The 22860-nt window shown below is 38.6% G+C and overlaps 4 protein-coding genes and 1 pseudogene across 9 annotated transcripts in view; 4 read left to right on the plus strand and 1 right to left on the minus strand.

The window, feature by feature from the left end:
- The window catches only part of LOC120003789 (CDPK-related kinase 4-like), a 12004-nt gene extending 8110 nt beyond the window's left edge, over positions 1 to 3894 (minus strand). Inside the window, exons 1-7 of one of the 3 annotated variants that reach the window (XM_038852882.1) lie at positions 3014 to 3894; positions 1977 to 2107; positions 1639 to 1680; positions 1437 to 1545; positions 1217 to 1295; positions 324 to 620; positions 46 to 155 (exon numbers count right to left, since the gene is read on the minus strand). In XM_038852882.1, coding sequence (XP_038708810.1) covers positions 46 to 155; positions 324 to 620; positions 1217 to 1295; positions 1437 to 1545; positions 1639 to 1680; positions 1977 to 2107; positions 3014 to 3529 — 1284 coding nt within the window. In that variant the 5' untranslated portion in view covers positions 3530 to 3894. Of the gene's footprint in view, positions 1 to 45; positions 156 to 323; positions 621 to 1216; positions 1296 to 1436; positions 1546 to 1638; positions 1681 to 1976; positions 2108 to 3003 lie in introns of all 3 variants that reach the window. The other 2 variants (XM_038852880.1, XM_038852881.1) reach the window with 2 other exon arrangements.
- Positions 3895 to 6335: 2441 nt separating this feature from the next.
- Positions 6336 to 11225, plus strand: LOC120003788. Its single transcript, XM_038852879.1, has 12 exons — positions 6336 to 6699; positions 6924 to 6974; positions 7059 to 7289; positions 7405 to 7503; positions 7586 to 7641; positions 7953 to 8064; positions 8363 to 8542; positions 8857 to 9126; positions 9925 to 10125; positions 10239 to 10442; positions 10549 to 10674; positions 10800 to 11225. The coding sequence occupies exons 1-12, from the start codon at positions 6577 to 6579 to the stop codon at positions 11130 to 11132; spliced, it is 1986 nt and encodes a 661-aa protein (XP_038708807.1). The 5' UTR covers positions 6336 to 6576; the 3' UTR covers positions 11133 to 11225.
- Positions 11226 to 12100: 875 nt separating this feature from the next.
- LOC120003791 lies at positions 12101 to 15361 on the plus strand (annotated as a pseudogene).
- A 1779-nt stretch (positions 15362 to 17140) lies between these two features.
- LOC120004159 (growth-regulating factor 7-like) lies at positions 17141 to 19111 on the plus strand. Its single transcript, XM_038853426.1, has 3 exons — positions 17141 to 17453; positions 17583 to 18183; positions 18279 to 19111. Exons 1-3 carry the CDS (start codon positions 17141 to 17143, stop codon positions 18949 to 18951), a joined length of 1587 nt encoding a protein of 528 aa, XP_038709354.1. The 3' UTR covers positions 18952 to 19111.
- Positions 19112 to 19813: 702 nt separating this feature from the next.
- LOC120003712 (glucan endo-1,3-beta-glucosidase) lies at positions 19814 to 22793 on the plus strand. Of its 4 annotated transcripts, XM_038852762.1 has the most exons (4): positions 19820 to 20926; positions 21007 to 21983; positions 22219 to 22510; positions 22603 to 22793. In XM_038852762.1, exons 1-4 carry the CDS (start codon positions 20842 to 20844, stop codon positions 22623 to 22625), a joined length of 1377 nt encoding a protein of 458 aa, XP_038708690.1. In that variant the 5' UTR covers positions 19820 to 20841; the 3' UTR covers positions 22626 to 22793. The 4 variants fall into 4 exon arrangements, with proteins under 4 accessions (XP_038708691.1, XP_038708692.1, XP_038708689.1 ...); XM_038852764.1 differs by lacking the exon at positions 22603 to 22793 and having other exon boundaries at positions 19815 to 20926; positions 21007 to 22068; positions 22219 to 22427; XM_038852761.1 differs by having other exon boundaries at positions 19819 to 21983.
- The last annotated feature ends 67 nt before the right edge of the window (positions 22794 to 22860 follow it).

Raw genomic sequence — 22860 nt, forward strand, 5'->3', positions numbered from 1 at the left:
GGAGCAACAAAAGAATTATTAGTCCAAAAGTATAGGGGTGATTACCTTTATTGCTGCACGCTTGAAAGGTGTGGCTCTAACATATGCCTTAACTAACTTATAGATTGAAATATCTAAAGGCACAGCATCGTTTTCATTTCGTAACCATGGGTGACCTGCCAATGCGGAGTTGTTTATGGATTTTTCATAATAAAAAGATAAATTACTCATTGGCAAAAAAATGGTTGAATATAGACTATAGGTATTCAGAACCAAAGAAGAGATATAGAGAATCATAACCTGGAAGTCATATATAAGGCTCCTAATATTTAGAAATAACTTACTTAGTGCTTGGGCAGCTGTCATTCGTTTTCTGTGGTCCTTGTTGAGAAGCCTTTTCACAAAATCTTTGGCTTCAGGTGAAACTGAAGGCCAAGGTGAATCATCAAAATTAGGATCAGCTCTTAGCACAGAACGAAAAATTCCAGACTCCGTCCTCGCCCAGAAAGGCCTGCTTCCACATAGCAGTATATATGTTATGACGCCAATACTCCACATATCTGCTTCAACATTATACGATCTATGGAGAACTTCGGGAGCAACATAGTATGCACTACCAACAATGTCATTAAGACGTTGATCTGAAAAAAATACAAGAATTGGATTTGGACATATATGCATAAACTTACAGTTGAAACAATTCAAAAAATTAAATAGGGAGAGACTGTCTAAGATATGTATAATTGAAAATGCCTTTCTGCAAAGACTAATCTAGAATACAAGTATTAAAAAAATAGTTTTTTAGTACAACAGATGTATGATTTTCAATGATACTTTTCTGGATTTATGATCTTTTAATAATAGACACAGACTAAGATAACATGAGACTCAGATGCATCATGCATCTCAATGACTCAAAGGGGGCAAACCACACACAAACTTGCACAACCATAGTCCACTATGAGAATCAAACTAGGACATAGCTAATCCAAATTCAAGTGCCCCCAGATCCATAAGCAAATGGCAGGGCTAACAAAGCCTTTATCCTCAATCACAATTATGTAAGTAAACACCGATTAAAGACGTAATGTAGTTAATAAAATCATAACTGGGTAAGCATCCCATGGATAAGAAAACAATACTACACAACTCATTTCAGATCATCATGCTAGTATGAATTGTTTACTAACTTATGCATTCGAGCATAAAATAGGGGTAATGGAATGGAAAGTATTACCTGGCCTAATAAAATCAGAGAGACCAAAATCAATTATCTTCATTGGAGCATTCTCATCCCTTGTGGTAAAAAGAAAATTCTGCCAAGTGGTTGCAAATTAATGGTTATTAGTTATCACAAAGCTAATGGCAGATTATACAACCACATATATCAACCAGTTTCAAATCTTGATATTCCAGATAGGACAAGCGGGTTAAATAGGGAAAAAAACATTGCCAACCTCTGGCTTTAGATCACGGTGGACAACCCCTTGAAGATGACAATAGGCAACTACACTAAGAATTTGTATGACAATAGCTTTAGCATCTTCCTCCGTGTATCTCCCTCCTCTACAACAAAGGAATGACATGAAGTGGCTAAGAATAGAAGTGGAAAAGCTGAAACATATCACCATTAGAAAAAAAATGGCATTCCTTTATTACCTTGCTAAGATCTTATCAAGTAATTCCCCTCCTTCACACAACCTGATATAAGAAAAGTCAAAAAAAATAAAAAATGGAACTGACTTTATAGTTTAATGACTACATGTGAGTTATGAAATAGTAATCCATACACGAAAACAATCTTATCAGATGGATGTTGTCAGCAAAGATTTTGGAACTAAACAGAGCCCAACAACTCAATGGCTCTAAGTGCAAATTATCCAAATTAAAAAAATTCAGGCACCCATATGAAAAAAAATCAAAAACAAAAAAATGCATGTGAAAGGCATCAAACTGAGAGAGAAGCATCAAATAAAGCATGACAAGATTATACATACTCCATGACTATGTAGACGTTATTGGCATCCTCAAAAGCATCATGGAATTTGATCATATGTTTATGCCCAGACAAGGCTTTCAACATTTTAACCTCTCGACGAACATCTTCAATTGATATTGCTGTTGTCATCTGCCAAAATAACAGTTGTTACTTATATCCCTCAAAGCCTCAAACTAAAAAAACGAAGTGAATCAGATAGATACGACTATGAATAGTTGGAAAAAGGACTTTGTTCAAACCAACAATTCTTCCTCCATAAACGGAATACTAAGAAGATTACAAGTACTGAGTTAATGAATTCCAACATCTGTATGTAAAGCAATGAGGCACTAGTTTAAATTTTAAAAGAAACAATCCCCATAGGTGTGGCTGCAACACCCCAGGAATTAATAGTCACTCAACTCTCAGCTGATAATTTGGCTGTCTACAACTGTTCTCAGGTAAGCAACTATGTGGGTACATAAAAAATAACTACCAAACCGACATGCATTATCACTTGCACTCAATGACATTAAGGAAAAGAATGGTAAGCACATGCATCAAATAAATTCCCATCCCCGTTAGTGACACTTCTTATTTATCTTTTTGCTGATCAACTGTTCCAATCTCCAGCTATACCTGAGCTCACCGTAGACTTGCTGGGTCATCAACAAAATGATAATGAATCCTTATTACATGCCGGCCAATTAGGTGTATCTAACCTCCTCCAAATTAAAGCTAAATGAGAAACAATCAAGTGCTGCATTTTTTCATTTTTGACCTCTCAACAACAACTCATCTTGTGCCCTATCTACTCTTGCATGACATCTCTCTTCCCCCCAACTAGATTCAGCATCCCAAGCATCACATACGACAATGTATTTTAGAGCATAAAGCTATGCTCTCCATTCAATACTCTCCAATGGAGTCAGAATCATCAAGTTTAATTTCAATTTCAGTTGCAAAATTTCATATAAACAAGGAAATGCTTAGATCGATAAAACAAATGTCACTAGCAAGTAGCAACGATATCAACTAACACATACCATCACGCACCTTAGATTTGGATATGATCTTGACAGCGACTTGTTGCCCTTTCAGCTCTCCCTTGTTGACCTTAGCCCAACAAGTATGACCAAAATGCCCACGTCCTACCTCCTTTCCCAGCTCATACTTGGCCGCAAAGTTCTTGGCATACCCAAAGTTCTTATCCAAAGGCCTTTGAACCACTCGTCCGTTTTCCACACCGCCGTGATCGTCCTCAGGTATCGTCGGCTTTGCAGGACCCTTCCGCCTCAGAATCGCCATGATCGGCTTTGCTGGAGATGGAGGCGGCAAAGGCCACCTGAACTTCCGGCCAGGAGTCCTCGCCGGCGACGGAGACGGGGGAATTCCAGCTGGTAGTGGGCTCTGGAATGGACTTACTGCGAAAGAATTTGAGTTCGAGTAAGAGTGCAAGTCCGTGGACGGAGTGGCTACGGTGGGAAGTGATGGTGTGGGCTGCTGCTGGTGGGCGGCGCCGAGTATGTCATTGTCGACGGCGGACAAGTTTTTGCTGCAGCAATGGCCCATGGCTGATGATGGAAGGGAGCAGTGGCAAAAGGAGTAGAAGAATGAGGAAGGCAAGGGAGAATCCGGGGAGATTGTTGAAAAGGTCGCTAAACCTCCGGTATAAATTTGAAAGTTGAAGGGTTGTGCTAATTTGACCGCAATGTACTGTAGTTGACTGACCCCCAAAATGAATGGGCTGAATCTTTGATTTCTGGCCGTTTCTTTCGTTCGCGGCACAATTATTGATTTATTTTCTGCCTTTTCTTTAAACTCTTCGAAATGGCACAATTATTGAGAATTGATTAAAGAAAATAATTTACGATTAAAGAAATTGGGCCATAGTTGGGGGGTTGTCTAGATGTAAAACGGTGCGCCTAAAAAACGTGTTTCATGGTGGAATAGTCTGCGAATATCATTTTTCCACTCCCAAATTAATACTCTGCCTTTGGTTGTTTGGGAGGAAGATTCAAGATTGTTGGAAAGCAAGTCTCTAGTATGGAAATTTTCCGAGCAATGGCATATTGGCATGCCTTCTACTTCTGACAAATACATTTCGATAGACTTTTTCATAATTCACACATCCAAGAGCTGCCTGCCTGCCTGCCTGCATCTAACCGCGTAATAAATATTATTAAAAGGCCTGTTGAGTTGAAGAAATATCCATGCGGGCCCAACAAAAAAAAAATGATTCATTTTGGGAAAATTTAGTCACATCTCGATTTTTATTAAGTGTACCCCGATTTTCTTTAACTTTTCGTTGACCGTGTCACCTTTTAGGGGCAACACTTATAATACCCCGACCGCTATAACCATCAAATAACAAAATCGAGGATTGTGACAGTTAAGGGCGAAGCCTATAACGCTTCTGGTGGTATAAGGGTGGAGATCTTAGGAGTTGGGATAAAGATCTCCACTTTGAAGCTCCCTTCTAGTAGATTGACAAGTTTTTAGATGGGTTTGTCTCTTAAACCTTCATAAAAGAGTCGATTTGGGTGTTCTAGATCTAGGTATAGGTATGGTTGGTTTGCATATATTCATGATCGGAATAAATTTTGACTTTTTGGTGGTCGACCATTGCTAAATCGGGCCTACAAAACTTGTTTTGTTCATACGGTTGTGCTGATCTTTGCGGATCATGGCTGGTCCATGGTTGGTGTTGCAAAAGAACATAACATGTTTATTGATACATGTAGACATTTCATCTTGTAGTGCTTATTGTACTATTTAGTTTTTATTAGAAAAAATGACATTTATGTTGTCCTTATAGATATTGCTTCATATTCTACTAACTCGAACCAGTATGACTTCATCGCTGCTGTGCTTCGTACTAGTGTTGATTTCATCTTCTCTGCCTCGCGTAGTATTTTAAAATTCTACACCATTTGGGACAAAAAAGGTGGGTTGTTGGATTTACTTCAAGTCACACTGTTTGTGCTCTGTTTTGTTCTTTGGGGTGTGTTTATAAATCGTCTGAGATTTTGTGTACTTCTTAAACTTTGTGTGTCATTCATTATAAATTTTCTAACAAATTTTAATGGTGCTATTAACAAGGGATGTTTTTAATAAAGAGAAATTTTATCTACACACCAATATTCGACTATCTTTACATCACTTTTTAATTTGTTATAATTTACATAAATATTATTGTATTCAAATGACATATTAACCCTTAACCTAAAAATTGTTTTTAGGTGGAATTCCTAAAATTGGTTTGATCTCAACTCTCTATTTTATCTACTGGTTCACATTTTATTATCATTGTTTTAATCTCAACTGTTAATTTCATCAATGGTCCGCATTTATTACCACTCATCCATCTAGGTTTTAATGTTCGAACTTCGAAGGTAGAACTTCAACATTTCTCTTCTGGAAAAATTCTAGGCAGTGGATCTTGAATTGACACCCGTAGAAACTCCTATGATGAAATAAATAAACCAAAAAACCAAAGTCTAAGAGAGATTGCTTCAAGAGAGATCGACAAAGAAAAATTAGATCTCGAATTGCTTTTTTATCTTCAACAAGAGAAACTTAAATTTGTTTTTGTTTTTGTTAAAGGAAAGTCTTGGAATGGGAGAGAAACCCAAATCTCGATTTTGTTTTTGTTAAATGAAAATTTGGAATGGGAGAGAAACCCAGATCTCGAATTTGCTTTTGTTTTTTTTGGCGGAGAAGGAGGTTTGTTTTTAGATTGAGATGAGTGCTAAACGCTAATGTTTTTGATGGAGTATTAGAGATTTGTAGTTGCAGAGAAGAAGGAGAAGGAGGAGAGAGAAACATGACTTTCTGTTGATGTGTTGTAGAGAAAAGGGAGAGATAAGAGGTACATACAATACACGTCACTTGGAGAACCAAGAGATAAATTTCAAATCATTTCAACAAAACTATTTCAGCCCCCCTCTATGCCATGAAATTTGTCGAGTGAAAGGTTCACAAGGGTATTTTCTTAATTTCATCACAAATTTGTGTGTAGACTTATAAATTTATGGTGTAAACATATAATGTGTAAAGAGTGGTGTAAAGATAGTAAATTAATGATGTGTAGATAAAATTTTCCTTTAATAAAATATGGGTTGCGACTAAACCTCCCCATTCATTAACACTAACGAAGGCGGCTAAATGGGCTGCAAGGGTCCACTAAACTTACAACATGGGCTTCAAAATCACATCAAAGCCTGATGTTCGACAAGTGTCTTTTATTTCATACAAGATATGATAAACGCGCGCGTGAAACCACCATGTATTAACTGTGCAAAACCTTACCTATGAATGGCGGGACCAATCATCTTTCACGCGTCAACTTTTCACTCAAATCCTCCCCTCCCCTCCCCTCCCCTCCCCTCCAACCGTAAACATATTAAGAAAAAAGAAAAAAGAAAAAAGAATCCCCCTCCAAAACCATACAGTCCCTGAAAACCGCTAATTTTTGCTCAGAATCTTTGTCTGACACTCTCATTTCACTCCGAGTGACATTTGTCCTAATTTTATGCGATTCTAAGGTTGGCTTTTCAAACTTTGGGGGAAAACTAGGGTTTATTTTTGGGAGCAGAATCGGAGACTTTGATTCTTCGATGGAGGCCACGGCTGGTGTTGCTACCGGCTGGCGCGGGGCTCAGCCTTCTATTCCATCATTGCGGAAGGAGTGGCGGGCCGTCTCGGAGCACCATTCAGTTAGGAACGCTGGGGACGAAGTGGTAAACTTATTTTTTATAATGTTTCGTTAAATTTGGGTCTATTTTTTGTTGCGGACAAAATGTAGCAGATGTCGAGGGATTGCATGTGTCTATTTTTATTTAGTTTTGAGATATCTTGAGCAACAACCTATATTTTTTAGCAATTTCATGGTTTTTTTTGAACTTGTATTCACTGCTTTCTTTCCTCTCTTTGGGTGGTTAATTGGAGAAACTATGATGCACAGGATCTTGAGCGGTCAAATTTAGGTCAATCAGATGAGAGAACAATATATCAAGTAAGGATTTTGGTTCTAGAGTAGTAACTTTGTTTAAGAGCTGTTAGTGATAGACTTGATTTCTGTACGTTTATTATGGTGCAGCATAGAAGACAGCCAGCTGATGTTGACTTTTTTTCCATCACGGTTGATGGGAGTTCAGACGGTAGCATTGTGGAGCAACGACTTCATGGCATTGCTAGGCAAAGGCAGGAACTCCAGCAGATGGAAGCTGAGCTTAGAGCTCAGATGATCGCGAGGTCTGAGATCAAAGTAATGCAAACCAACTGTAACGCTCAGATTAAAGAACATGCCAATATCACTGCAAAGCTTCAGGTTTGGGCCGATAGTTCCCTTGGAATTATGAAAACCTCCAGCTTCAGGTTTGCACCGAGGTTTGAGAGTTCAAATTATTTGTGATTACCTATTACTTCTGTGCCTTTTTCTGCAGGAACAACTCCATGAACGAGAACAGATGATACATGACTTGGAAAGGAAAATGGACGAGAAAGACCGGGAGCTACATTCAATTAAGTTGGACAATGAAGCGGTTTGTTGAATTTTCTTTGTGCCTTAGGAAAATTTTTTTGTTGAATTATATGCGAATTACTATTTATTGCTTTCTGCTGCAGGCCTGGGCCAAAGAAGATCTTCTTAGAGAACAAGACAAGGAATTGGTAACATTCAAGTATGTATTTTGTGGTTTTGGCCTTTTGGGACAAATTTTCCCCTTTTGTTTCAACTTAGTTTTGAGCATAAAACAGGGCATGTATTTGTTTGAATGATAGCCTAAAATTCTAGTAAAAATTTAAAGCATGATACCAAAAGGACATCTATTTGAATGATATAATCACAGTGAACATGTATAATGCTAATATTCATAACTTCTGATACATTGACGTTCTACTTATTCATATTGATTGTGTTGAAGCCTTGAGGGTTTGGGTTTCGTACCTTTTCAATGAATTTACATGAGCCACTTCTTTTCCTCCACCACAGGAGAGATCGTGATCATTCTGAAGTTGAAAGAGCACGGCATATTCAACAAATACACGACCATCAGGAACATATTCAAGAAAAGGAGAGGCAGCTCATTGAGTTGCAGGAACAGGTCCATTCAATGCATTGTTGTGATGTCTTCTCAATATTATATGGAGTTTTGAGATTGGGTGTTTTGTTAGTATTTGTCTGGTGCTTTTTAAATGTAATTCGAACTATATCGGTACATCCATGTGAGTTATGCTTATCCTCCCTGCTCACTTAATGTGGGAAAGAATTGGCCACTAAGAAAAGTATTCAGTTTGGAACTTTCATGAAAAATTTTGTTAGTCTGGGAGTCAAAATTTACTCTACCAAGGTTTAACTTTGCCTTGCCTATTGATGCTTGATGCGGGAATCTTATCTTTCAGCATAGGGTTGTTCAAGAGACTATTATGTATAAGGATGAGCAATTAAGGGAGGCTCAAGCTTGGATTGCACGTTTCCAGGAGATGGATGCCTTACAGTCAACTACGGCTCACTCGCTACAAGCGGAATTGCGAGATCGTACGGAGCAATATAATCAGCTTTGGTTAGGTTGCCAAAGACAGGTTGGTGTTGGTCAAGGCTTTTCTTTTTGCATTTTACATTTTTTGATAGTTGATTTCATATATGTCCTTATGTTAGATACTTAAAATTATGCCACATTTTCCATGCTCAAAGTACTATTCCACAAGTTAAACAATTTGCTTTCTTGATTTTACACTATTTGTGAAATAACTTAAGGGGTGAACTCAAATGTCTTTAATCAACTTGCATCTTTGCTGTTTTGAGATTTTTAAAATCTATTTTATTCATGGATATTGCTTCACTCAATATAAATTGATGCCATCCTGCCCTCTAATCCCATGTGTATTGATGTTAGTTTGCAGAGATGGAGAGAGTTCATGTGCATGTGCTGCAACAGCTTCAACTTGAGTTGGCTGATGCACGAGAAAGAAGGAGAACCTTCAATGATGAACCACATGTTTTACAATCAAATTCAAAGGATGTCTCCCAATTTAGTCATAACAATGTAAACCACCTAAATGTGAATGGTGGCGGTGATGGATCAAATGCCAATACGGGGGCTCTTCCAAATGGGATTATGGATAATTTGTCATCGTTTGTGCCATCTGGCAACAGGTCGACTCAGGTATGCTTCCTGTACAGTGGTTATTACTCATTAAGAACACGTTTTCAGTCGACGTGGGTAAAGAATGGGGAGTGTGAGCGTGGCAACTTCTTTGAGTCTAGTTGGGTAAACTACTGAGGGATAGTTTTTAGTTTCATGGTGTTGTTTGGTTGTGTATCAGTTCTCCGGCTTAGGACATTCTTGAGGGGCATTAAGGGAACTTTTACGTGACCATGAAATGAGTGCCCTTAAGTCTGTAATTGTTATATCGTATCTTGCATTGGAGTTCGGCTGTGCATAAAAGTATGTACTTATCTTGTTTATTATATTATTTCTCTTTACAAATTTAATTAATTTATGTATTGTGTGTATATGGACAAGAATCCACTGTTGATTTAATTTAGTTGAACATGAGTAGTGTCATTAAAATAACAAATTATTTAATTAGTTTGTGGATAAGATGATGAGTATTTTGTGGATAAGACTGAATTATCTTTGTGTTGATAATGGGTAAAGTTTTGTGGCGAGACTAATTGTAAAATGTGAAATATCATGCTGTAATAACTCTTATTTATTTGGTGCATATTGTTGTTGCTTTGTGTAATTACTCAATTGTATTCTATTCCATGTTAGTCTAGTTTACTTTACAGTTGAGAAAAAAACAATGTGAGATTAGAAATTATGAAAGTATTTCTTTTGGTTTCTAATAGTTTATATTTGGTATTACCCTCCTTTAGGGATTATGATTTTGATCACCTTAAGATTGAAGTCTTGAGCATTTAGATCCTTTTCACTAACTTTAACCTGTTCATTGCTTAGAGTGACCATGTGTCTGGTGTTCCCATTGCACCGTCATCTCTACTTGGAATGCCCACCCACCTTCCACCTGGACAGGTGACTGCCCTGCATTCCTATGTTATGCATCAACAAGGGGTTCACCATTCTGTGCCATCACATGTTCCTCAATCTCATATTGGGCAACTTCAATCTGTATTCATTCAACAATGGCAGAACCAGCAGGTGCCACATTATATGGTTATCCTTTGTTGTTAATGAATGTTATATATTATGCATATTAATAAAATGAATTTTCATTTTTATCCCTCTTGTTTTTATTTTTTCCCCATTTTCAGGCTGTATCTGAGAGTTCACTAATATCTGCAGAGGATCAACTTACACCTTCTGAGGCTGATCAAAACCCAAGGAGACCAGATGTAAATTATGAATATGAAGTGTCTGCTAATGGACAAGCACTTCGTCCTGACTATCTGGATGTCCATAAGAATCAAGGAGGACAGCCCGACCCTGTTAACTCATCATCTACTGGTGAACCAAAGGTTCTGAAATCTGCATATGAAATGATGTTGCTTTTTTGCTATTATTGACACTTAGTCATTTGTTTCGGTGTGCAATGTGTGCATTATATTATCTGTTCTTTGGCAGGTTCTTGAGTCAACTGATGGAAGTTACCTTGTTGCCCCTCAGACTGAGCAAATTCTACAACAAATTTCTTCCCAGTTTTGTGATGCCTTAAGATTGTGTCCTCTTGAACAGAATAGCGAAACAAAGGTGTGATCTTTTTCATGCCCATTATTCTTTGGATGGCTGGTGCCTTTAAGTTGGCCTGGTTACCCTTTGTATCAGAAAGTAATTTGTGAAGATATGCACCTTACCCTGCATCTGAACTGCTGCAGGAGCAAAATGCTTTGAACTCTGCTAGTAACGGAGCTGATGTTTTAACTGTAGAACGAAATTCTGCTGCTAGTACATCACCATCTGATGCTTCGGTGGAATCTGGGAATCTCAATGAAGCCTTGGTCAATGATGGCACTGGTTCAGTTATACCTGAAACGGTTATCTTCACAGGGCAGGCAAATACTCTGAATGCTGCAAAGATGTTGGAGACTGCTCTTCTTGACGAAAGATCTCTGCTGGCCTGCATTGTCCGCACAATTCCACCTGGTGGTAGAGTTCGGATTAGTTCAACGGTTAGTGAGTGTGTGAATGCCTCCAAGGCCATCATTTAGCTTCATTGAGTTTTTTTTTTTTAAATTTTTTTTACTGTAAAGTCAATATGTTATGAAGAACCAAGAAGTTGCTGAGAAGAATTACAAGGAGAAGATGTTTGCGCCTTTACTCTACAAAGTTGTTGGATTGATATTATAGATCTTTCAAATTGGTGTGTTGATTGTAATTGCTACCTGTGCCAAGTGCAGCTACCAAATAGGTTGGGGAAGATGCTCGCACCTTTACATTGGCATGATTACAAGAAAAGGCATGGAAAGATTGATGACTTTGTGGCCAGTCACCGAGAAGTAAGTTTCTTGGAATTATGATTCCTTGTGTGTATATTCATGTAGATCTAGAACCTGAGAATCTCAAGTCGTGGTTTCAGTTATTTTTTATTAAGGGTGACCATATTCAACTTCGTGAAGGAGCACAAGAAATGATAGCAGCTACGGCTGCCGTAGCCAAAGTAGCTGCGGCAGCTGCAGCTGCATCTCCTTACTCTTCACATTTGCCTTCTGTGGCTGTCACTCCAATGGCACAGCCTCGAATGAAGAAAGTTCATTCCATTGATTTGAAACATGTGAATGATGGGAAGACTGGTTTCAAGGAATATGTGGCCAACCCTCCCACTGCCACTGATAATTACTCGCAGATTTCAGTCATGCAGAATCAGCATCTTAATGGTGTTAGTTCTGGTGTCTCTGGAGGTATGTCTAAGGTTAAAATTTTGACTAAGTCAAAAGATCCTCTACAAATGAATGGACCAGATTTCGATAGATCTAGTGTGAGTGCAACTCAGATCAAGGGTTCAAATCATGGGAGGCCTAATGCTAACTTTGTTGGAAAGCAGCAGAGCAGGTGTGGTTCAAAACCTTACACGAAATCATTCATATTATGAATGAAGATTTAAAGAACTAATTGAGCCTTGGTGTTTGTGCCATTGCAGGATATATGGGGCTGGGTTATCTTCCGTCTATGATTGGAATTAACCGACAATCCCTTTTGCCTTTTTCTTTTGCCATTTACCCCCCTGTTCAATTGGAAAACAACTATTTTGGTCATGTTCATGGGACTCGGTATAATCTACTTTCTGCATTGATGCGGAGACCTCTGTCTGCGTTTATGAATGTCCCGTTCAAGGAGTGCATATTGCATGTTTTGGTGAGGGGTCTTGGTAGCTTTTTTGGGTGTTTTGAAGGAATTGAATGGTTGTTTGACTAATCGGTGAAGGCATAGCATAGACTGGGTTGCAGTTGGGCATCAGCTATTCTAATCTAACCAGGAACAAGTTTGGCGGTAGTTGGGGGTTGATACCTAAATCATTTGAATCACAAATAATTTCCAAATGTAGTAAGCTATATTTAATATTAAAAGGAGACCAATTCTACACGATTAGAACTGCTTAATGCGGATTACAGCTGCATTAGCATATTTTAATTGGCTTTATCACGTGGATATTGATTAATTTTTTGGACTTAAAAAATTAAAAATTACCTTCACAATGACTGTTTCATATATTTTTAAAAATTTAAAATTATCATGGTCTTAAAATCTGGCCACTGGAAGGCGCATATGCATATACTTGCCGAATATCATGAAAATTGCATATACAGTGGAAAATAAGGGATGAATACTTCTAGGTATTAATTGGTAGTATAATAAAATAGTAGTCAAATTATAAGAAAAGGAAAAAAAAGAAAAAAGTATCAAACCATTTTCAGGAAAAAAAAAAAAATAAAATTTGAAGGCCAAATCGGTACCGTATCAGATCCCCGACAATCACACAAGCAGAGCAGACAAGGAGAGGACCGAGGAGGAGGAGGAGGAGGAGAAGAAGATGGGATACGTTTTGAGGGTGAGACTCGCGTCGTTCTTCGCTGGAGCCGCAACGGCTTCATCCTTGGGGATCTATGTCCTTTATAAGGATTACAAGGTTGCCCATGAAGCCATCTCTCAACAGGTACTCCGAATTTCATAAAATGAACTGATCGATGGATATTGATATGTGCGCATCCGAATGTGGCTTGTTTATTAGAATCGATTCAGTTGTTCTCAGATGGAAATTTTAACTTTATTTTTCACCTTATACCTTTGCTCGGAGGCGGAAATTGAACATGATTGTACAAAAAGATGGAAACAATTTTCCTTTGTTTGGTTTTGTGCTGGGAATTCACTTATTCTCTATTATGGTCTTTTTATGTGTTTTGATTTTGATTCTCACGAAAGTACTTGTGGTTGGTCAATGGGAAGTCGGTTGGGAAACTGGGTTGTACTTGATTACTGTTTTTGTTGATGCATATCTTAAATCTCACATGAAGGGTAAGAAATTAGATAGTTCTGAGTTCATATGTTAGCCTGTCTGTGCGTTATAGATGAAAGTGAAAGGAGGTGAATACATGTTTGGATAATGCTTTGATTGGCTATCTTGTGGCTAGTGAATGATTTTTTTAGTGTATTTGTTCCAGAGGCAGCATAACACAGAGCTGAATTGAGATGCAGATATTTCATTTTAATTAATGGGTGTGACATAAGCACTCAGTGATCCTATTTTGATAGATTCTTGTAGGCCTTGGTGTTTGTGTTTGAGTTACTTATCTATCTGGTTAGATATCTTCCATTATTTAGCAAAAGGAAGAAGAAAATCCTTGTCGGATGACTGGATTTGGACTAGAAAGTTGAACCCAAAATGCCTCAATTATTTCGAATGTGTCAGTCACCATCACTTAATCATCCTTTTGACATTCTAATCATAAATCTCCGAAATTGTGCAATTTATTCTTGTTCAATTTCACCCTCATACTTGTCTCCGTCGCTTATGAGTCTGCCTTCTAAATTGAAAGCTTGAGTGGTGCCCCTTGGTTTTATTGGCAATAGGTCTGCTTTTATGGTTTTAGCATCTACTTTCTTTTTCTTCTTTAGCCTTGTTAAATCATGTGGCTGAATTCAACTCTGTAGCTTAAGGCCAACATAAAATTGATGTTGAGTTAGATGTGCAAGGGTGATCTACTTGGCATTCTATATTCTCATTTGTGTTTCTACTCAGAATGACGAGTGCCTGGTGACTGTGAGGGGATGCTGAAATCGGTTGTGTTTTTTGCCTTTAAAAGACATCAGGTTTCTTGCATCCTATGGATGGAGTAAGTGCTGAGTTGATTTTCCCCTTCCATACAAAATCGTTAGTAATGAGACCGTAGAGGAATTCACTATAGGGATCATGTGTTGTTTATTCGAATTGACTTTGTCTTGGTAACTATTCCGACATTGCTTGTTCTTATATTCCTCTATTGCTCTGTCACTATGCATTCATGTATTATATACTCTCACTAGAGCATTAGCATCAATTCATTAAATGCTACATCACTTCCTCAGTTCCTCTCAGTGTAGTTTTAGTTTGATTTAGTTGCCATTATACCAAGATAGATGTGGTTGAAAGGCCCAATTACTTCTTGTCTTCTCTCTGTAACCAAATGGAACCATTTTGTCCCTCTTTATTTTTGTTGAAATGTTCTTGTTTATATACAATTTATCTAGTTAATGTTTTGAATGATGTGAGATTCCTGGAACATGCTCCAAACTGCAATTAGTATGTATTTACTCTTCCTCATTCACAGAATCATTTGACGACTTGTCATGCTGAGGGTAAGACAGTAAGACTTATAGTTTGTCAGTGTCATAACTTGTAGAAGATATCTGAAAGAAAACTTTGAAAATAGTATTCGACTCTTTTGAAAAAGTAATTACCGTGCACTTTTCAAGTTCATTTTGCCTTTTCCAACGACATGTTCTGAAGCATGTTACCTGAGTATTGGACTGTTACTTCCTCTGGTTCTCCCTTGACCATTAAGAGATTTACATGATTGCAAAGCTTTGTGTGTGCTCCTATTTATAACTCTTTCATCTTTGTTTTTCCAGATGAAAGGCCTCCATGATTCACTTGATAGAAGAATATCTGCTCTGGAAAAAATTGAAACAAAGTGAAGCCTCACAACCTGCGGAAGCAACAGAGTGCATCTTACAGTAGTTTGATGTTGTGGATCCAACATGATGCTCGTTTCTATAAGCAATTGGTTTCTAGGCATTTCTGAGAATAATTAACTTTGACTTTCATGTATGTTATACTTATAGACGTTGACAAACTAACTTTGTTAAGGGACGCATATTTTGCATTCTGTATCTGATGAAAGCAGCGATTGCATTAGAAACATGAGTTACATTTCCAATGCTGCATAATTTTGTTTGAACTCCATTATCATGAAAGTTATGGAGAAGAATATTGTCCAGGTTTTAAATCATGGGATGGATGCAATAAGGGGGGTTGAGGATCGGACCATGTGAACATAAATGAACACAAGAAATGAAAGCCGGAGAAATCTAGATTAAAAATATAACAAGGATCGATGGATGAGAAGTGTTATCATGTTTTTGATTGTGTCTAAACTTGAAACAGAAATATTTGTTGCAAGTGGGTGACTGACAGACAGACAGACAGACAGACAGACGAGTGTGGTGGTCCATGCAAGCAAGACAGACCATTATGATGGATGGTTTGCCTTACAAGTTAATAACATTTTGCAGCTGACCTTGTGATATTAATAACACATGATTCTGTGTCTGGTAACAAAGAGGAAAGACAGTGAGAGTGAGAGCGAGAGCGAGAGTGAAGGGGTGGGTTTGTGTTGTGTAGATTGTCCAATGTCCATATTTATTTGTACTACATTACCATTGAGACACCCTAATGTCTTCTCCCCCTTATTCATTTAATTTCATTAACTCTCTCAAATCCTCCTCGGGAACAAACTTCTTTTTAGCTGCTCATTCTATCGAAGGAAGAGAACCTTTGCCGTGTAAATCATTACAATGATCACTATAGATTTCTAATTTACCCAATTCAAAAAATTATGTGGATCCCCCACACTGATAAATGGATTGGGTGTTTGTGACTGAAATTACAGGGAAACTACAATGACTTCAGTGCATACACATCAACAATTTTAATTTTTTTTTTGTATGTATGTATGTATTGACAATTTTGCATCTCTTTTTTTTTTTTTTTTTTAAATGTTGCCCCAAATAAAACAAATTCCAATCAAAATAGCATTATTACATAAGCCAGGGCCCTACTCCCATGTATTGTCAACGTCAACTCTCAACTATTTCTCAGATTCTAACCTCTCGCTCCTCTCTCTCTCTCGCGATGGACTTTTCAACCGATTACTTTAATGACGCGCTTCAGTTGTTGACTGAAAGCTGTCATTCACTATTGTCGTTGTTTCGGGCATCCGACAGATTAGTTAACACATCACGTCGAGTCGCCTTTTCCTGGCTGTGACGCGCCAACCGAGGTGTGGATGCTCTAACGGTACGTGTACCACACCACTGACGGCGTCCCCTGGTTGGGAACGAGAACGGAGCTTTCAAAACACCCGGTTTGCCTCTAAAGGATACGATTGTCCTTGACTTATTCAATAACGCATAATGGGCGCATCTAAGAAATTCAGAAGGAAAAAGAAAAATAATAATTAAAACTTGGGTCGTCCATTTCCAATAATGCCGGTGATTTTGAAAACAAGGGGGTTCATGCCTGTACATAGTGGAGGAGGTGTTCCAATAACAGAGTGTGTGCAAATTTTCTCGAATAAAATAAAGGAAAGCAGAGTGGGCTTACTACCGTTCTTAGCTTTACATGCAGATAACGATAGATGCTACAATAATGATGTGAGCGATAAGGAGGAGAAAGAGAAAGATATCTTTTTAGTATTTTGTCTACTTCCAATGCTGCGAATGTTGGAAGCATGGAAGCAAAGCAAAGGCCTAGAATGGCGGCAACCCATCCCTTTATCATCAAATCCCCACATCGTCCCCACAAACAATTCACCAGCTTGAGAGAGAAACACAGAGAGAGAGACAAAGGCGCATGCAGATTAGTCTATGAGATTTACGAGTCATAAGAGAGTTTTTTGGGGTAAGGTGTTTATTAGATGGGAAAGAGAGTTTCCCAGAAAGGAAAAAAGGGATTGCTTTATGAATGAGTATGGATCATCATGGGTATAGCGTCTCAGACAAGGCAGCAGCAGCCAAAGAAAGCCTTGTGAGTACTATTAGTAGTAGGGGAGGTCATAATACTAGTTTTGATGAAACCAAGATGATGATGATGATGAATATAGTCCATCATCATGATAATCACCACCGTCCATTAGTCCCATCATGTATGACTACTACTGGTGATGGTCCCACATTTAACAGCAGTGATATATACGATGTTGTTGATGCTGGTGGTTTTGGTGCTGCTGCTAGTGGTGGTGCAGTTGGTGTAAGAACTTTGCAGTTCAAATCCTCTGGTACCAAAAAATTTCTCCTTATTTTTTTTTTATCTCTTTTCTTTTCTCAGTCAAATCCAGCATATCTTCTTTCATAAATACCACTTCTTGTTCTCAAACGCACAAAATCTCTCTGTCTCTTGGTGGCAGGAGACATGGCAGCAGCTTTGGGATATCCTTTTACAAATGCTCAGTTGAAGGAGCTTGAGAGACAAGCAATGATATACAAGTACATGATGGCCTCTGTTCCTGTGCTTCCTGAGCTTCTCTTTCCCAGAACTTACTCAGACCCATCTCCACCTAACTCTTCCTGTAAATATTCACCCTCTTTCGTTTTCTCTTTTTTCTTGGTGGGTTTGTCTTATTTTGCTCCAAAGTTGCCAACTTTGTGCTTTATTTTGGTTTCTGAAGTAGGTGGAGGTCTTAATCTGAGGTTGTCAAATGGGGCAGATCTTGAGCCAGGAAGGTGCAGGAGAACAGATGGGAAGAAATGGAGGTGCTCAAGAGATGTGGCGCCTGACCAAAAGTACTGTGAGCGTCACATGCACAGAGGTCGTCCCCGTTCAAGAAAGCATGTGGAACTTCAAGCCAACAAGAAGACTCGTTATAATTCTAATTCTTCTGTCAACAACATCGGTACTAGTAGTAGCTCTATATCTCAGTTCGCTGGAGCTGTTTCAGAGGCATTTCCTCAAACACCTTTGTTTACTGATAAAACCAGGGATAGAGCTCCTAACTTTAACGATTCCAGGTAAGTCAATTTGGATCATGTGATCTTTTGCCGGGAATTTTGTATGTTCACGTCCACTGATTTTGGTCGTTTGTGTTTTGATTTGGACATTGAAGGAGCTTGGATTGGATGATCATGAGAGACTCAACATGTGATCAACAATGGCTTCATAATACCAATATAGCAGCAGACACAAACATCTCTCTTCTCAACCAAGCGTCTCTGGATCTGAATATATATACAGATTTCAGCGTGAGTGAAGATCATCATCAACAGAGCAATAATCATCATCACCACCATTTGTTTCCTGGTGTGAATTCTTCTCTGGAGAGAGAACTCACAGAGGGCCCAAGAGACTTCCTTGATGCCTGGTCTGAGGGACACAATAAGCACAACTCCATTTCCACAAATGGGAACTTGTCACTTTCTTCTTCACTCACGCTATCAATGGCCGCTCACAGCTCCATGAATGATGAGATGGGTCAGATCCGCATGGGGCTAGGCCTTATAGAATCGGACCAGGGCCAACCCACTTCATGGGTGGGCTCGACACTCGGTGGTCCACTAGCAGAGGTACTAAGACCTAGCATCATCACCGGAAATGGAGATTCCTGTAGCCCTCAGGCGACCTCTTTGTCCTCTCCATCTGGGGTTATTCGGAGAACAATGGCTTCATTGTCCGACAGCAGTGGGAGTAGCAGCCCAACAACATTGGCCAGTTCATCCAGGATCAGACCTGAGATTGCATTGATATGGTGGGATAAAGAGAAATTAGCATCTTCTGGTTGAGTTCTTGAGAGTGCTTTGTTTGATATCTTATCATGTGTTTTCCTTTTTGGGTGTGCTTTAATTCAATGATTTTGTTATGTTGATGTGGTCATTTGTTCACTTGAAACAGTTTTTTAGGTGTTCTATACATATATTGTTATAAATTCCGAAAGTTTAGAATCCATATGAATTCCAAAGAAGTTGTTGAGTTAGGAGGTTTTCTCTAAATAATGTGGCGTTGCTCCCACGGCCTGAAATCTTTAACAATTAGTGTCTTTCAATGTTACAAATCATTATTGGTTCACCAATAGGAGACATGCTCTGAGCTCTGTAATCACTCACTCATTAGAGGTTCGGGACTTGAGCAACTATTAATCACAAATTCACAATATCGGAATGCATAGACGCTGAAAGCCTGAAACTTGAACGAGACATCAATGGGTTGGCTTGTTAATATAATGCAGAAAATTGTGTTTCTTATACTGTTAATTAGTAGTTCAGTGGTTTGTTTGGGGCCAATTTTCAGTGGCAGGCATCTTTTTGGTTGTTGGGTTGAAACCAAACCATCTTGAGCTGCCATTCCAAATTTCCAATGAATACCTAAAATTCCTTCTTCATCTTTTCTACCAATTTAATTGAACTGCCTGTCAATTGCATCCAAGTAACCATTTCTCCCACCTAGTTGGTTCCCGCTACTGTTTCTTACCTACCAAACAAGTCATTTCACAAACTGCCATCTGTTGCCCTGCTTTTTTACCTCTATTAACATCAGCTTCAAATTAATTTCTATGCATGGTATTGGTAGGTAGCAAGTAAAAAAGGTCAGCTGTTGTTAAGTCAATAAGTCAAGTCTCCTTTTTCTTGTTTTGTTTTTCCTGGTGTAGGGCGGTGTTTGGTACCTGTCAAAATTTATGAAGCTACTTCTTATTTATAGCAAGAACGCTAGATATGTGGGTGGAGCATTAGCCTTCTTAGAACAAGATAAGAGAGGGAAAGAGACAGAGGGAGAGACAGGAACACAACTACAATCCTCTTCTCTAATGTTTCTTGCTCAAATGAGTATTCCAAACGCAGTTTTTCACTCAAAAATTTGTTTGATTTCTGGGACTGGATATTATTTGGGTTGGGGCTGCTGTGAGCTGAGATGCTCATCTGAGCAAGTAATGTTTGAAGTGGAGGAGGAAAAAAAAACAGAACAAGAAGCGGCAATGAAGCAGTTGTTGTCAGATAAGTTTTTATTCTTGCACTCTAATTTTCTTTTCCATTGTTTGCATATTTACATACAACTAATTCAATTTATAAAAATAATTCTATATTTTTTGATGAACTATATTTACTATGGAAGATTGCTTTGTTTCTTGTACTACGAAGAGAACTTCTTTTTTTTTTTTTTTTTTTGTTGTTGTTGGGTATCTTAAGACTAACTGAACAAGATTTCCATGTGATTCTCTTTACGACGATTGGTGGAATAAGATTTCTTCATACTTACTTCATTCTTCTGTTTAAACCTTCACCACCACCACAAGAAAAGATTATTCCACCTCCTAAAGAAAGTTTCAGCTGCCACCAGTGAATCATAATATCATATGAATGTTGGTTATTCTTGAGATTGTTCCCTCCACAGACTCTTGTTAACTTTACAGAGATATGTTTACATGTATTTATATTTATGGAAGACACTATCAAGTGAATGTTGATGTTTTCCTTGCAAAGAAGTAAAAATAGGTTTACTAATAGAACAAGATTCAAAATGAAATTTACAAATCTTAGTAAAGCAATTGCACCAAAATCACTTCACCCACAAACCAAGCAAAGCATCTCCAACTCCCAAGTCCCTACTTCTTCAGAACTCATGGCTGTCCTCCTATTACATGTATCATTCACCTACCTTCATCTACCCACTTCGCACTCATGGACAAGAATCTCTACTATGCTCTTTTGGCTTCAATTTTCCGCGACTTGTCACTTGTGCTCCTTGCATCAACCCTTCTCCCAGGTATGCTTGTGTTGATTATATATTTTCTTTAGCAAAATTATTAGTAAAACTGATAAAGATGGAGGATTTTGCGTTCATAGGTGTGGAGGGAGCAATTGGAATAAACTACGGAACGGTGGCTAACAACCTTCCTCAACCGGCACAAGTAGCACAGTTTCTCCTGGAATCCACCATCATCAACCGAGTGAAGCTCTTTGATGCTAACCCAGAAATACTAAAAGCCTTTGCACACACTGGAATTGAAGTCACAATTACTATCCCAAACGACCAAATCCCGAACCTCACAAAACTAAGTTTTGCACAACAATGGCTCAAAGAGAACATCCAACCTTTCACACCTTCAACAAACATTGTTCGGATCCTCGTTGGCAACGAAGTGTTGTCAACTGCAAACAAGTTGTTCATATACAGCCTTGTACCAGCTATGCAATCCCTTCACACAGCCCTCGTCGGTGCATCGCTTGACCGAAGAATCAAAGTCTCCACGCCTCACTCGCTTGGCATTTTATCAAACTCAAGTCCACCTTCTGCTGGAAAATTCCGACAAGGCTACGATGTTCATGTCATTAAACCACTACTTAGTTTCCTCAGAGCCACAAACTCTCCTTTCTTGGTGAACCCATATCCATTCTTTGGTTTCTCTGCTGATACACTCGATTATGCTCTGTTCAGGCCCAACATAGGAGTGTTCGACGAAATTACAGGACATAACTACTCTAACATGCTTGATGCACAACTTGATGCAGTCTTTTCTGCAATGAAATTGCTTGATTTTGATGAAATAGAAATTGTAATTGCCGAGACAGGGTGGCCATCGAAGGGAGATTCGTCCCAAGTCGGCGTTGATGCTGAGAGTGCAGCAGAGTACAACAGCAATCTGATGCGACATGTGAACTCTGGAGATGGCACTCCTTTGATGCCTAACCGAACGTTTGAGACGTACATCTTTGCTCTATTCAATGAAAACCTTAAACCTGGACCGACATGCGAGAGGAATTTCGGGTTGTTCGAGCCAGATATGACACCAGTCTACAACATTGGGGTTCTAAGGCCAACGGTAGCTGCTGCTGCCAATACTACCCATTCATGTTTCTTAGTCATGATCATTGCAGTGCTCAGCCTTCTTATGATTCATAAAAATGGTGAAATCTTAATTATCAATCATCATTAATACTATACTTCAACATTCTTATTCTCATTTTTGTTTGTTTTGCTCTGTTTTTATTATTAACTCTCTGTTTTTCTTGTTTTGGTCTATTTTACAAATGGTTCTTGAACTGGGCTTTGTGCAGGCTAGTTCGTCGAATCCTGTGAATCCCAGACCATTTGCACCAGAAGAAGGCTTGACGAAATGGTGTCTACCACGAACAGGGGCAGACATGGAGGCTTTGCAGAGAAATATTGATTATGTGTGTGGGTTGGGGATGGATTGTGGAGCCATTAAAGAAGGTGGTGAATGCTTCCTTCCAAATACAGTTCCAGCTCATGCAGCTTACGCCATGAACGTGTATTATCAAGCTTCGGGAAAGAACGATTACGATTGTGATTTTGAGGAAACCGGGGCCATCACCAATGTGGATCCAAGTATGCTTGAAAACTCAAATGAACTTCAATTTTTAAAATCGATTGTCTGTTTATTTTTTAATTCCCAATCTTCTTTGTTTTGTGTACTTCAGGCTATGGCATGTGCAAGTACTGATAGTTGATGGAGCTAGTGAATATGCTCATAAAGAAGGCTCGTGCACAGAAGATATGTAACGTTTCATTATTCTCTCTCATCTTAACATTTTCTCATATCCAAAGAAAAAGTGTATTAATGCCTACTCACCCGGATTCCTTCATGTGAAGGCACATTCTTTTTGTTTAAGACTCAAAAACCCTGCATACTCAAGCAAGTTCTTACTCCCAAGGAAATTTTTTATCAAATCTAGGAA

The sequence above is a fragment of the Tripterygium wilfordii genome, chromosome 8 (assembly GCF_013401445.1).
Source record: "Tripterygium wilfordii isolate XIE 37 chromosome 8, ASM1340144v1, whole genome shotgun sequence".
Lineage (NCBI taxonomy): Eukaryota > Viridiplantae > Streptophyta > Magnoliopsida > Celastrales > Celastraceae > Tripterygium > Tripterygium wilfordii.